General features: G+C 39.9%; 1 protein-coding gene across 1 annotated transcript; it reads right to left on the reverse strand.

Moving 5' to 3' along the window:
* Nucleotides 1-1,018: 1,018 nt before the first annotated feature.
* Nucleotides 1,019-15,731, reverse strand: LOC122265747 (uncharacterized). Its single transcript, XM_043035161.2, has 7 exons — nucleotides 15,628-15,731; nucleotides 13,712-13,799; nucleotides 11,797-11,989; nucleotides 8,511-8,605; nucleotides 7,372-7,549; nucleotides 4,755-4,949; nucleotides 1,019-1,726 (listed from the first exon to the last, which is right to left on the reverse strand). The coding sequence occupies exons 1-7, from the start codon at nucleotides 15,635-15,637 to the stop codon at nucleotides 1,622-1,624; spliced, it is 864 nt and encodes a 287-aa protein (XP_042891095.2). The 5' UTR covers nucleotides 15,638-15,731; the 3' UTR covers nucleotides 1,019-1,621.
* Between the last annotated feature and the right edge of the window lie 325 nt (nucleotides 15,732-16,056).

The following is a 16,056-nucleotide window of genomic DNA, read 5'->3' on the forward strand; positions in this document are numbered from 1 at the left end:
GGGAAAACAGACACTTTTTTTTTGTGTTAGCAAGCTTTCTCCAATAACGAAATGAAAGCCAAGACTGTATTACCCGCTGAGTAAACAGCTGTTTTTGTTGTTTTATGAGTGAAAAGTGTTGCCAAAATCATTTCTGAAAATTTTGTTAGCTACAGTACTGTGAACTCGTGGATGGATATCGTACTTGTAATCAGGGTATTGTGTGTATAATGTGAATTCTGTTTTACATCAAATCGAAGGATAAAGCAACGGATTAATCAAAGGGAATTTCAACCAAATCTGAGAGAGAGAGAGAGAGAAATAAATAGAAAAGAGAGTGAGTGAGAAAGACACACACTCACACATAGATCAAGCACACGCACACGCACACACATACAAACACACACACACAAACACACACATATATATATAGATATATGTGTGTGTGTGTGATAGTAGAATGCAGTAACGCATTATAATATAGGAATACAAATTTTACCTTCCTAACCGTGAATCGAACTTGGGACCTCAGAGTGAGAGTCCAGGCTCCTAACCACTACACCTTTAACGTGGTAGTATATATATATATATATATATATATATATATATATATATATATATATATATATTTACACACATACACACACACATATATGTATATATACACATACATAAATCATATATATATATATATATATATATATATATATATATATATATATATGCATATATGTATACATATATATACATATTAATATATATACATATATATATATATATACACACACATATGTACATACATGCATATATACATACATACACATAACACACAAAACAGAATTTCATCACACCTATACCATAAATCAGAACGACTTACTGAGGATACAATTTAATGTGAATTGAAAACGTTAGTATTGTTAGAAAAAACATGATTTCTTTCCATATTAACGTTGTAACACATAATTGTGAATTATTATTCACACACGCGCACAAGAAATAACGAAGAAACATAAATGCGGGAAAAAAGAAACTCAACTAATCAAACAATTAATTATATATTCATAAAAATAAGAAATACAACAAAATAAGACTTACAATAAAGAAAAAGAAACAAACAAAAAAAACATTTTTTTCACTTCTTAAAAGCTCTTTTGACACAATAGCCGATTTCTCTCTCTCTCCATGTCTCGTCGCGAACTAAATATTCTTTCTAGTGATTCGAAGCAGAGCACCATTTTTTCGAAGCAGAGACTTATTGATTCGAAGTAGACTCATTGATTCGAAGCAGAGACTCATTGATTCGAAGCAGAGAATCATTGATTTGAAGCAGAGACTTATTGATTCAAAGCAGAGAATCATTGATTTGAAGCAGAGACTCATTGATTCAAAGCAGAGACTTATTGATTCGAAGCAGAGAATCATTGACTCGTTAAATTTAGTTTCATATTTTTTCCCTGAATATCGAGGAAGAAAAACAACAACAACAACAAAAAAACGAAAGAATCCGTCTCAAATTAATAAGAACTCCGTTTTCACTTTGGTTCCTTCGGCGTTTGGTGGAACCGTTCTAGCTTTCCGTCCTTACTTCGAAGACCCCGAACGAACCGCTCGTTTCTCGGCTTCGAACCACTTCTCGAACCGCTCAGTGAACCTTTTCGCGGATGGAAGTGTCGTCGTCGAGTTTGATGAACCACTTGCCGTTGAGGTCGGTTCCTTCGCCGCATTCCAGCACGGCGGAGTCCGGGACCTGCGGGGGAGGAGGAAAATGAGGGGAGGATAATAAGGGGAGGAAAGTGAAGGGAGGAAAATGAGGGGAGGAATAGAAAGAGAGGAAAATGAGGTAAGGAAAAGAAAGGGAGGAAAATGAGGTGAGGAAAGTAAAGGGAGGAAAATGAGGTGAGGAAAATAAAGGGAGGAAAATGAGGTGAGGAAAATAAAGGGAGGAAAATGAGGTGAGGAAAATAAAGGGAGGAAAATGAGGTGAGGAAAATAAAGGGAGGAAAATGAGGTGAGGAACAGAAAGGGAGGAAAATGAGGTGAGGAACAGAAAGGGAGGAAAATGAGGTGAGGAAAATAAAGGGAGGAAAATGAGGAGAGGAAAATAAAGGGAGGAAAATGAGGTGAGGAAAATAAAAGAGAGGAAAACGAGAAAGGGAAAGTAAGGGGAGGAAAACATGGAGGCGAAAACATTGGGAGGTAAAATAAGGAGAGGAAAATAAGGGGAAAGAAAATGAAAGTAATAAAATATGGAGGGCAAGGTAAGGGAAGGGAAATACGGAGGGAAAAAACATTGGGAGGAAAATATGGAGGGGAGAATATAGGTTGGAAAATAAGGGGGAAGGAATTTGGATGGCAAAACATGGGGAGGAAAAAAAAGGGAAAATAAGGTGATGAACATAAGGGGAGGGAAATATGAAGGGGAAAATAAGAGGAGGAAGCAAGGAGGGGGGATATGTGCAAATGAAAACAAGGGAAGAAAATATGAAGGTAAATAGAAGAAGAAGAAGAAGAAGAAGAAAAAAAAAATAGGGGAGAATAACACAGGGAGGAAAATAAGGAAAAAGATACGAGATATGAAGGAGGAGAGAGAAAGAAAGAAAGGAATAAATGAAGGAAAAGAAGAGAAAGGAAGGATAAAGAAAAATCAAGGTAAGGGTAAAGGAAGGAAAGAAGGAAGGGAGAAAAGGAGGAAGGGGAAGAAGAAGAAAGAAAGAAGGGGAGAAAGGAAGAAAGGAGAGAAGGAGGAAGGGAGGAAGATCGTGAACAAGAAGAAGGAAGAAAATGTTAGAAATAGAGGAAGATTGGAAAAAAAGGGAGGGAGAGAGAAAAGTAAGGGAGAAAGGAAATAAGGAATAAGAGGAAAGGAGGGAGAAGAAGAGGAAGGGAAGGAGGTAGGGAAGGAGAGAGGGTAGGAGGGTGGGAGAGAGGGCGGGGGAGAGGGAAGGAGAGTATGAGGGAGGGAGGGAGGGAGGGAGGAAAAGAGAGAGGAGAAGAAAAAAATGACGAAATATTATAAAATGAATTAAACTTCATAAAAAAGGGGAACTTAAAAGAAAGAATAAGTAAATAAAAAAAGGTAAATATTGAAGCTCCAGTAACATGAAAAATAGGCCAAAAAAAGAAAAGAAAAGAAAAAAAAGAAATAGTAGCCCGGATTTTAACAAATGTGATTTACATTAATTTATCCATCTATTTATCTACTTATCTTTTACAAGTAATACCAATCAGCATCTCAGCATCACACTTTTACACTTATTTTTTTAAGGTAAAAAGTCAGGCAAAATTATTTACTTTCTGCTTCTTGAACCAAAGTTGGTCGGGTTACCTCATCAGTTTGAAGGAAGGGGGGAGGGAGGGAGGGAGGAATGGGAGGGAGGGAGGGAGGGAAGACGGGGAGAAGGAGGATGGGAGGGAGGGAGAAATGGGGGAAGAAGGGAGGGAAGAAGGGAAGGAGGGAGGGATGGAGGGAGGAAGGGAAGGAAGAAGGGTGGGGAGGGAGGGCGGGAGGAGAGGGGGGGGGGGAAGGGAGGGAAGAAGGAAGGGAGGGAGGGAGGGAGGGAGGAAGGGAAGGAAGAAGGGTGGGAGGGAGGGAAATAGGGAGGGAGGAAGGAAGAAAGGACGAGAGAAAGGGAGGGAAAAAAGATAAAGTTAAGGAGAAAGTACGAGAGGAAGGGAGGGAGGAAAATAGGGAGGGAAGGAGGGAGAAAAAGGGGGAAAAGGGAGAAAGCACGTAGAATATATTGAGAGAGGAAGGGAGGAAGAAAGGACGAGAGAAGAGGAAGAAGGAAGAAAGGACGAGAGAAAGGGAGGGAGGAAGGGAGGGAGAAAAAGAAGGAGAAAAAAGCTGAATAGGGAGAGAGAAAGGAAGGTAGAAAGGTGGTAAGAAAGAAAGGGAGGAAAGAGGCAAGAAAGTAAGAATGAAAGGGAAGGAAAAGGGGGATGAAAGAAAGAGGGATAAAAAAGAAAGGGAGTAAGTGAGAGAGAGAGGAAGAAAGAAGGAGGTGTAGGGGATAAATAGTAATAGAAAGGGTAGCAGATGAGATGATAACACTGATCAGAAAGAGACGTGAAAAATGCAATAAGAGAAAAGAAAAAAAAAGAAGAAAAAAAGAAAGAAAAAAAAAGAACGAAATTCCAGATAGACGAAAATCCAAGGAAAGAAAATGAGCTTAAAAGTGATAATTAAAACAACAACAATAATAACATGATAATATTGTTGGAAATACTGACCTAAAGAATTATTTTTTCTTCCTCGCTACCTCCTCCCTCCTCTTCACTCACTCTCCTCCTCACCACCTCACTCCTCCCTCCTCCCCACTTTCTAACCCCACGCCCCTCACCACCTCGCCCCCTCCCTCTCTCCTCTCCTCGATATCACCTCCCCTCCCCTCCCCCCTCACACCCCCACGCTCTTTCCTTCCCTCCCCTCCCCTCCCACCTCCTCCTCTTCCCCCTCATTTCCCTCCTCCCTCCCCACCATTCCCCCCACCCCTTCACTATCTCATCCTCCCCTCCCCTCCCCTCTCCTCCTCCCTCCCCAAGCCCTCCCCTCCTCTATCCCCTCTCACCTAGATCCCAACTTACCCCTTCCCCTCCTCCCCCTTCCCCAAGACATCACCCTCTCCTCCCTCCTCCCACCTCCCCCCCCCACACCTCCCTAGACCCATACCCCACTTCACTCTCTCCAACCTCCATCCCCCTACCCCCCCACCCACCCCCTACCTCCCCACCCATCTCCTACCTCCCCACCCATCCCCTCTCCCCCCACGCCTCACCTTCGTCATGGGCGTGTACTGCGGATGGTGATGCTCCTTGTACGGGTTGTTTGAACGCTGGTTGAACGCCACGATGAACGCCCAACGCCGGCGTTCGGAGGCGTTCTGGTCCGACGTGTGGAGGAGGTTCGAGTGGAAGAAGAGGGCGTCGCCGCTCTTCATCTCGAGGTGGAGGTGCTCGAGTTGTTCCTTGGCCTTCGAGGGGGAGGGTTGGAGCGGTGGGTATGGGTTGGAGGGGTGGGGTGGGTTGGAGGGGGAGGGGAATGGGGGTGGGTTGGAGGGGGAGGGGAATGGGGGTGGGGATGGATTGGAGGGGGAGGGGAAGGAGGGGTGGGGATGGGTTGGAGGGGGAGGGGAAGGAGGTAAGGGGGGGAGGGGGATGGGAAGGAGTAGCGGAGAGGAAAGGAAAAGGGGAAGGGGAAAGGGAAGGGGAGGGGGAAAGGAAAGGGGAAGGGGAGGGGGAAGAGGGAAAGGGAAGGGGAAAGGGAGGGGGAAGAGGGAAAGGGAAGGGGAAGGGGAAGGGGAAGGGGGAAGAGGGAAGGGGAAGGGGAAGGGGAAGGGGAGGGGGAATAGGGAAAGGGAAGGGGAAGGGGAAAAGAAAGTAAGCGAAGGTGAAAATCATCATGGTATAAATAGAACCAACCATTAAAATAATGGTAATGATTCAATTACTAATGACTACTTATTAGTAATCAAAGTCATGGTACTGGTAATTAGAGCAATACAAGTGATCAGAAAATGATTGCAATATAAATGGTGATGGTAATAATAATGTTGATAGTATCTATAATTATAAAGATAATAATGATAAGAAGGATGACATTTTCGATAACAATTAGACCCATGATAATGATAACAAAATTAGTTTAAATAGTAATGATGATTATAGTATTAACATGAATTTTTTTTTATAAGAATTATGATAATGATGATGGTCATCATGACGATAATAATTACGAGAATAATAAAAATAAGAAGAACAACAGTGATGATAATAATACTGACAATAATGATAATAGAAATAATGATAATGATGATAATAATAATGGTGACAACAACAATAATATAAATGTCATAATAGCAATAATGATGATAACAATGATAACAGTATAATAAGAATGATAACAGGAATCATGATGATAATGATACTACTACTACTGTTATTACCTACCACCCTCAGTCTCCTCACTTCCTCAATCACCCACAATATTCTTTTCAATAACCTACACACACACACACACATACACAATTCTCATTCTCTCTCTCTTTCTCTCACCCTCTCTCTCTCTCATCTCCCTCCCTCTCTCTCTCTCTCTCTCTCTCTTTCTCTCACCCTCTCTCTCTCTCATCTCCCTCCCTCTCTCTCTCTCTCTTTCTCTCTCATCTCCCTCCCTCTCTCTTTCTCTCTCTCTCTCACCCTCTCTCTCTCTTTCTCTCTCTCTCTTTCTCTCTCTCTCTCTTTCTCTCACCCTCTCTCTCTCTCTCTTTCTCTCTCTCTCTCTCTCACACTTTTCGTACTGTCTCGCGTAAATGTCCCATGACAGACCTCGACGCTGAGACAATTTTCTTTTTATTTCTTCGTTTTTTTTTTTACGCTGAATTTCGAAATTTCGAAGATCAAAGAGATGGAAAGAAAAACGGAATAGATGTTTATTCGTTATTTATGAAGGGAAATTTCTGGCTGTGAATTTTTAAAGTATGGTGAGTCTGATGATCAGATGTTTTGAAGATCATAATGGTGGTGATGATGGTGATGGCGGTGGTGATGGTGAAGGCTGATGGAGATGAAGATGAAGATAATAATGATACTGATAATAATAATTATAATGAAAATAATAGTAATGATAACGATAAGGATAATAATAATAATTATAATAATAATGGTAATAATGATAATGATAATAATAATAGTAATAATAATAATAATAATAACAATAACAATAATAATAATAGCAATAATGATAATAATGCTAAGAATAAGAATAATAAAAACAACCAAAGCAACAACAATAACAATGAATATTAAAACGTTTCGAGATTTGAAATATTATCATCAAAATATTCCGAATAATATCACCAATATGGCAGTACGGAAGTTTCGAAAAAGTTGAAAGTTCAAAATTTCTTGGCAACTTCCAGCTGTGCTTCACGTATTAGTACTTATAGCCACGCTTCCCGATGCGCTGTTTTCTTACTGTGCGAGTAACGGGGAAAAATAACACTAGTTTTTCTCTTGGAATAAGTAGTTGCCTGACATTTAAATTGTTTCTTTCTTTCTCTCTTTCTCTCTCTTTCTCTCTCCATCTTTCTTCTCTTCTCCATCCTTGTCTATCTTTCACTCTTTTTCCCTCTATTTCCTGTCTGTCTTTTTCTTTCTCTCCTTCCTTCCATCTCTCTCTCTGGCTCTGTCTGTCTCTCCCTCCCTCCCTCTCTCTCTCTCTCTCTCTCTCTCTCTCTCTCTCTCTCTCTCTCTCTCTCTCTCTCTCTCCCTCTCTCTCCCTCTCTCCCTATTCCTTTAATACCAATTCACACCTAACAGCCATTACAACTCGTCTTACCACCACAAAACCACACCCCTTTTCCCTCTTCCTCCAGCGAGCGCTCAGGCGACCCTCACCTTTTCGACTCTTTCGGGATCGGCTCCGAGTTGCTCGCCGATACGGACGTGGTCGACGCGGCCGAGGCGGTGAGACCCCTTGAGGACCTGCAAGCACCCGTTCTGCTTGGTGCAGTCATCGATCGGGATAAACACCGAGCCCATGTCGGGAAACAAGCAGCCGTTCCTGTACCAATATCTGCAAATGCAAGAAGGAAGGAAGCGTGTATTTGTTGAGGCTTCGGGTGTCTGCGCTGGTTTGGGGATGGGAGTGAATGACTTGGGAAAGGATGTTGCAATAAAGGATGAGTGGGAATGCATGGCTTTGCAAAGCAAGGGGTGTGATTGACTCGTGACGGGATAATGCACGTCGGTTGTAAATTTTGTGAAGTTTTTAATTTTCTTTAGTGCGTTTTTATTTATTTATTTATTTATTTATTTTTAATCTAGTGATGGTGTGTTCTTTTAATGTAGATTTTGTGGGTTGTGTTGAAATAGAATATATTTGATACATTGTTTACATAAAACAATATTTACGTCTATTAGCATGAATTATTTGAATTTATTGTTTATATATTTCTTATAATGAAATATGCCATCATCGTATATTTAACAATAGCATGGTTTATCTCCACAGAGTGAACTTGCACCATACTGAATTGTCATATTCTCACTATAATCACTATACATTATCATTCGAGACACAAATAAACAAAAAAACAACCATTACTACACAAACCCTATTTTTTCAATATAAATAGAACATAAACATGCCATAATTTCTTCCCATTTACCCCCCCCCACTTCCCCCTATCTCTCTACATCCCCTGCTCTTCCTCCTCCTCCCCACTCCTGTACCATTTCCCCTCCCCCTTCCCTCCACCTACCCCCTCCCCAACCCCAAATCATCTCCCCTGTCTCCCTTCCCTCTCCCATCCCACCTCCCCCTACCCCTTACCAACCCAAACCCCTCCCCACACACCATCTCCCGTACCCCTTCCCCTATCCCTTTCCTCCATCTACCCCTTCCCCCTCCCCACACACCATCTCCCGTACCCCCTCCCCCTATTCCTTCCCTCCCCCTCCCCCTCTTCCCTTCCCTCTTCCCCTATCCCTTCCCTCCATCTACCCCCTCCCCCTCCCTCTCCCCTTCAACCTACCCATAATCCTGGTGCCAAACGTGACGACCTCCCGTGCGGGCGTCCTTCATGATGAGTTTGCTGTGGTAGTGGTACACCTCGTGGCCGCCCATCACCTGGAAAAGGGCGGCGGGGATTCAGAAGGAGGCTTATGAGCAACGACGTCAAGGCACTCGAGGAGACCCACTAATAGAAATGCTGGAGTACTTGGGAAGAGTGTGAGCATGATTACTCTGTGAAGGACATGTGTGTTTATATATATATATATATATATATATATATATATATATATATATATATATAGAGAGAGAGAGAGAGAGAGAGAGAGAGAGAGAGGGAGAGAGATTTATATATAAACGCATAAACACACACACACACATATATAGATGGATATAAATATGTATGGATATTTTTTTTCTGTTCGTGTGTGTAGGCGTGCATATTTGTGGGTATGAGTGTGTGGAGATATGCGTGTAAGTATGTATGTATGTGTGTACTGACACATCTACAAGGGAGCGAAAGCGAGATAAAGAGAGAGAGAAAAAGATGTATATATATATATAGAGAGAGAGAGAGAGAGAGAGAAAGAGAGAGATGGATTGAGAGAGAGAAAGAGAGAGATGGATAGAGAGAGAGAAAGAGAGAGATGGATAGAGAGAGAGAAAGAGAGAGATGGATAAAGAGATAGAGAGAGAGAGAAAGAGAGAGAGAGAGAAAATGATAGAGAGAGAGAGAGAGAGAGAGAGAGAGAGAGAGAGAGAGAGAGAGAAAGGGATAGAGAGAGAAAGCGATAGAGAGAGAGAGAGAGAACACAATTGCGTAATGTTAAAGTTCCCCCACCCTACTCCCGCCAAAAAAAGAACACCCACGCACCAAACAAAATAACCCACACTATATATATATATATATATATATATATATATATATATATATATATATATACACATACATATATATACACACACACACACACACGTAGCCTAGCCCAGTGACCTCCAAGAGCAAAAACACGTAAGGAAAGAAGGAAAGAAAAGTAGAAAGAAAGAAAAATATAAGAAAGATAGAAAGGCAAAAAGAAAGGAAAGAAAAGAAAATAAAGAAAAAATAAACACAAGAGGGGAATAATGCTTAAGCCTCGCAACGGTTGCATCTTAATTAGGCAAATAAATCCTAACTAAGGATGAAGTGGCGTCAAGACCGTTTTTTTAGATGTGAAGCTCTGAGATCCTCCAGGATATACATCTTCTAGAACACTGTAGTTGTTATTATTATGATTATTATTGTTGTTTTCATTGTTATTATAACTGTTGTGATTATCATCATTATTGTTGCGATTATCATTTTTATTATTATTGTTGTAATTATCATTATTTTATTATCATTCTTTATTATCATCTTTATTATACATTTATTATCATTCTCTTTATTAGTATCATTATCATTTTTACCATTATCATCATAATTAATGTTATAATTCTCCTTCCTTATTATCATTATAATAACAACCGTAATAACAATGGTAATAATAATGATAATGATGTATATAACACACATTATTATTCTCTAACTGGAACACTTTCTAAACTAAAGGAAAGGGAAGGAAAAGTATAGAAACGAGAAGTGACGCTGGAGTGCCAAACAACCTATTAAAGAAAAAGCACTTAAACGAGCGAGTGCCGCAAGCCGGTTCGGTAGTTCAGGTCAGCAGAGGTCGCGTAAGTTAAACCGGCAGACCGTAACTTCCTGTAACTTCCTCCTTTTTGAACAGCCGATACTAAAGCTTATGAATGATCTTGGTGATTTCTCTGATTTTTCTAAACCGCTTGTTCTCCTGGGTCAGCGACTGGACACCCTCGTTACTCGGCTTGCATCTAGAGGTTAAACAGTCATTATATTTATTTTTGCATTCATTCCCTCTGGAGCAACTAGATACTCCGGCTTGTAAGTGGGTTCGGTGTTTTCCCCGTTCTCGTGGGACATTTACCCAGTAACCCGAGTAATCGGCTCGCGAACGTCGGAATTTCCCCAGACAAAAAAGCATACAAAAAAACAAACAAACAAACAAACAAACCAAAAAACATTTTAATTAAATTACCAATAGGCGTTAAGTTCAAAATTTTACCAATTCATCTTTACGCAGTATATATATATATATATATATATATATATATATATATATATATATATATATATATATAATATATTATATATACATATATACACATATACATAAAGACACAATATACATATAATAATATATATATATATATATATATATATATATATATATATATATATAGAGAGAGAGAGAGAGAGAGAGAGAGAGAGAGAGAGAGAGAGAGAGAGAGGAGAGAGAGAGAGAGAGGAGCAGAGAGGATGGAAGGAGGAATGGAGGAAGATAGAATAGAAGGGTAGCAAGAAGGGAGTGAGGGAGGGGGGGGGGGGAAAAGAGAGCGAGGGGAAAAATAGGAAGAGAAAAGAAAAGGAAGAAGGAACCCGGTTGAAGGAAAAAAAAGAGTAAGAAAAAAAGCACGAGAACCATAAAAAAAAAACACCAAACGAAGATAGGAATGGAGAAAAATAGTCAAAAAAGAAACATTTGGATAGGCTTAGACTGGCAGCCCTGTCCCCTCATTCGCGGTTGGCAGCCCTGCACGCGCGAGACCAGCCAGTAGGATACTCAAGGGACCTCAACGGCAGCTATAAGGCGCCCTTCAAGACGTCCTACTCAGCTGGCTATGCTAATTTCTTGTTTTATATCTTGCTCTACCAAGGATAAGGATAAGCTAGATTTGCGGAGCAGATGCTTCGCCGGACTTATAAGCAAAACGAGGCGAGCCCTCCTGTGTGAGCGTGTGCTGACTCCTGTGAAAGTGTGCCAACGAGTGTTGACTCGACCTGAGCTTGGTCCTTACCCACCGTGACCGCCAGGCGACAGTGGAAACTCACGAGCGAGCTTGGTCGGGGCTCGATCAGCCGACCACTAGTACGTGAGGCCGGCACGTCACCGCTGTACAAACCAGACGGCTACCAATACCCTTGCGGTTTTAATATACGTGAGGGAGAGCGAAGGAAGATTAGATCACCATTGAAAGCCAATGGGATAAAACCTTTACCATCAGACACACAAAAACTGGCCCTAATTGATCCAATTAAAACCTTCCACTAAGCATATAAAAAAAACATCCTCAGCATATATACAACAACCAAACAACCAGACCAAGAACAAAACAACACACACAACTCCCCTCCCCCCTCCACCCCCCTCCCACAAGCCCCCCAAGCCCCCAAGGCCCCACCCACTAACCTTCTCCATGGTCCCGGCGATGCGCTCGGTCCTCGCCAACACGCCCAGGACATCCTTCCCCGGGTGGTTCCACAGGGTGACTCGACTCCTCCGGTCTTTGCCGTCGTCGCGACTATAGGCTTGTTCCTGAATTGTCTGGTTGCCCTCCACGAACGACCGCACTTTGTCCATTTCCTCTTGGTTGAAGGCATTCCTGAGGTGGAGCCAGAGGGTTTGCGAATGAATGTGTGTGTGTGTGTGTGTGTCTTTTGTTTGCATATTGCATTGCTATCTTTTGCTCTCGCTCTCTCTCTCTCTCACTTTGATGTTTATCTTTCCTTTATCCACTCACTGCATTATTCCTCTTTTGTAACTTTCTCTCTCTTTGTGTCCCTGTCTTTGTCTTAGTCTATGTCTTAGTCTATGTCTATGTCTATGTCTTTGTCTATGTCTCTCTCTCTCTCTTTCTCTCTCTCTCTCTCTCTCTCTCTCTCTCTCTCTCACTCATTCTCTCTTTTTTTCATTCTTTCTTTCCCTGTCTTTGTCTCTCTCTCTCCCTCCCTCCCTCCCTTCCTCCTTCCCTCTCTCCCATCTTTTCCCTCTTAGTTTCCCTTTCCTCTTCTATCCTGCCCTCCTCCCTCCCTCTCCCTCTCTCACTCTCTTCCTTCCAATGTTTGTACAGATTATGATTCTCAGGGCCAAAAGAGAAGGCCAGGGTATCATTTAAATGGGCCATGATATACACAAAATGTTTCTCACGCTATGTTTACGCTAGCCCAGTGTTTAACATGTATAGCATTCCTTTGTGTATGCTCAAGTTTCTCCTGTGTAGTTTCTAAGGTTGATATATTTACGGTTCAGTTTTGGAAATAGTTTTCATAATAATGGTAACAACACAGCAGCGAAATGATACAGAATGAACGCGAGTTCTGGTAAATAAACAGATTAGTTTTAATATATTCATAAGATTAGGCAACACCAAAAACATGGCTGACGTCTGTATTACGTGTTAGTTTTCGAGAATTTGCGTTTTATGTGAGGAGAATATTAACTGGCATCGTTGAGTGTACGAATATGTAAAAAGCTTTAAGTAGCGATACAAAAAGCAGTTATTAGCAGATATATATGGCTTAAACATTTTGGGGGGAATAATTTTGAGTATACACAAGCAATGACTGTGCATGCTATAGACACGGATAAATGGGAATTATTTAATTTATAGTCTTCCGGGACATATTTTTATTAATATCTGAATCTCCTGTGATGCTGAGAAACCCACCTTGTGCAAACATATGTTGGGTACGTTATATATACTATACACCCACCTTCCCGACATACCATCCTCCCACTCTCTATTCCCTATCCCATACCTCTCCTTTCCACTCCTTCCCCCTCTTTTTTTTCTCTCTCTCCCCTCTCCTACATCCCCTCTCCATCTCCCTCCCTTCCTCATCCCAACTTTCTTAACGTCCTCTGTGCCTATTCTCTATTTATCCTCTACCTTTCATACTCCCTCTTTCACAGCTTAGTGGATCAATGCAATATACTTACGGATATAGGAATAACGATAATAATACGACTAATACTACTAGTATTAATGATTTTGATAATGATAATGATGCTGTTGTTGATGATGAGGGTAATGATGTTGACTGCAGGGATGCTGACGATAATGATGCTGTTGCTGGTCATGATGATGATGATACTGATAATGGTAATGATGATAATAATAATGATAATGATAATAATAATGATAATGCTAGCGTTAATGATAATGTTAACAAAAGCAATAACGACAGTGACGACAATAATGATAATAAACCAACAATACCAACAAGCTCATAAAATGCACAAACAACCCCAAAACAACCCCCCAAAAAATCAACAACAAAAAATCAACAACACAAACCGAAACCAAAGCAAGCACATGACGCACCTGACGAGGATGTAACCATTGGTGTCATATGCTTCCTTCATGGCTGGCGTAACAGACCACGAAGCCGCGTCGTATGTAAACACAGAGTCTGAGGCAAAGAGAAAATAAAATTAATTAATTCGGGGGATTTGATGAGGGAAAACGGAGATTCAGTTGTAGGGGAAAGGAAGGGAAATTAAATAAATGGGGAAATGGAAGGAGGCCAAGAGAGATGGAATACATTGTTATGATTATTATCATTAATGTTGTTATTATTATCACTATTATCATTGCTATTATCATTATCATTATCATCACTATCAACGTTATGATCGTTATTGCTAGCATCACCATTAGTATCATTGTTATTATCCTTTTCATTATCATCACCATCATTATCATCCTTATCATTATCCACACCGTCATTTTTATCAATATCACCATTATTGTTATTGTTTTAACATTGTTATCATTGTTAATGCCATCATCATTATTAACATTATCGTTACCATTATAATTATTATGATTATTAATGTGATTCATCATTACTGCCATTATCATCCTCAGCATTATGATTATGATTATAATGATAATAGTAATCCTTAACTCATTCATATATCTTTATTTATGTTTTATTTCTGTAACTATTTACCACCTGGGAATGACAGAAAATGACTGACAAACTGTGTATTCTTAACATGTTCTAGAAACTTCAGTTCTTTAGGAGTGGGTGATCGAGGCATGAAAACCCCTCCTGGAAACTTCAGTGCTTCGGGAGAAGTTGAAAGTACTTCTGGGGATTTTGCAGTTTTTGATGTTGGGGATGCAGGTTGCGCAACTTCTTCTTTTGTTGTTTCTTGTGTAGGCTTAGAAGGGGGAGGCTGAACTTTTTTGCATTATTGGAGAAAATTGGTTGGGATTTTCAGAAAATTTCAGAGGTTTGAGAGGCTCCATATTCATTTTATGTTTCATGCGACAAAGCATCTTTCGATAAGGGGAAAATAAACTGAATTCCGCAAAAGAAGAAGACGTTTGTTTAACTGTCTATCTGTCTGTCTCAGTCTATCACTCATACTCTTTCTCTCTCTCTCTCTCTCTCTCTCTCTCTCTCTCTCTCTCTCTCTCTCTCTCTCTTTCTCTCTCTCTCTCTCTCTTTCTCTCTCTCTCTCCTTTTTACATATATTTTCAACTTGTTTATGTCTTATTTTTTATCTCTTAAAAGTAATTTTGTCTTTGAAATGATTTTAAAGAAACTATATTTAACAAAAAATGAAATACGATTGAATAGAAAAGAGAGATAGAAAGAAACGAAGAGAAAAAGGGGAAGAGTAAAGAAAGAAAGAAAAAAAAGAAAAGAGAAATAAAAACATAACGAAACAAAAAAAAACAATAGAGTCAGAATAAAGAAAAAGAAAGGGAGAGAAACAAGAAGCAAAGACAGTCCGTGAACATCAAAATATTCCACCTAATATCGGCCTATCAATTGCAATACCATGCACGAACTCATGCTGAAGATGTTAGTTACATTTTATTATTCTTAGCCTTTCACAAACACGATTCCTAATTTTAAAGTCAACTTGTTATGGTTGGTATGTAATATTTATCTAAAAAAAAACTTTTTTAAAAAGAAATTGGTTAGAAGTTAACCTGCGAAGCCATATTGTTGATTATAAGTAATTTTTCGTCGCTTTTCTGTTATATATTTTGAAAACTTTGAAAAAACAACCACAAAATTCAGGCGCTAAAGTACATACAAATGACGGATATAAGACGAATTACAAAAACAACAGATATATAATAAATCATATGCATATAAAACAACAACAACAACACTTATCATCTCCAACAAGTAAACATACATAAATGAATAAACAAAAAAGAAATAAACGTAAAACTCAACCTCCTCTAAAGATAATCAAAACAAAAGCGCAACGTACCAGCAGCCATGTTGAAGACGCCGAGAGAAGAGAACAAGTGACTGTGTAGAAGCGCGTTCCGACTTATTATGATGTTGGCTTGTGGTTTCGGATCCTTTTTTGTGATGTTTTTTTTGTGTTCGTTGTTATAACTGTTTATTTCTGAGTTTTATGCCTGGAGACCTTTTCTTTTTTTGTTTTATTTTGGCATTATCATTGTTGTTTCTCAGGGTAATCGTGTCTTATCTATTTCGCGAGATCTTTCCTCTTTTTTCATTTATTGAGTGTGTTAGTTTGTGTTTCGTAACTATCGAGTTCAGTTCATCATTTTCTATTCGAAAGAAATGATCAATTGTATCTCAATTTCTCATTTCTATCATTTACTTCACTTAGGCTTATCCATCTTTCTCTTTATCTCTCATTTCTCGCATTCTCTCTCTCTCTCCTTCT

Source organism: Penaeus japonicus, unplaced genomic scaffold (assembly GCF_977035675.1).
Source record: "Penaeus japonicus unplaced genomic scaffold, GWHDUDI00000001_assembly GWHDUDI00000026, whole genome shotgun sequence".
NCBI lineage: Eukaryota > Metazoa > Arthropoda > Malacostraca > Decapoda > Penaeidae > Penaeus > Penaeus japonicus.

Coding starts and splice junctions, on each gene's coding strand:
- LOC122265747 (XM_043035161.2), bottom strand. Junction 11,990..13,711: donor AATGGTTACATCCTCGTCAG/GTGCGTCATGTG, acceptor GCTCCACCTCAG/GAATGCCTTCAACCAAGAGG. Junction 4,950..7,371: donor ATCCCGAAAGAGTCGAAAAG/GTGAGGGTCGCC, acceptor TCCCCCTCGAAG/GCCAAGGAACAACTCGAGCA.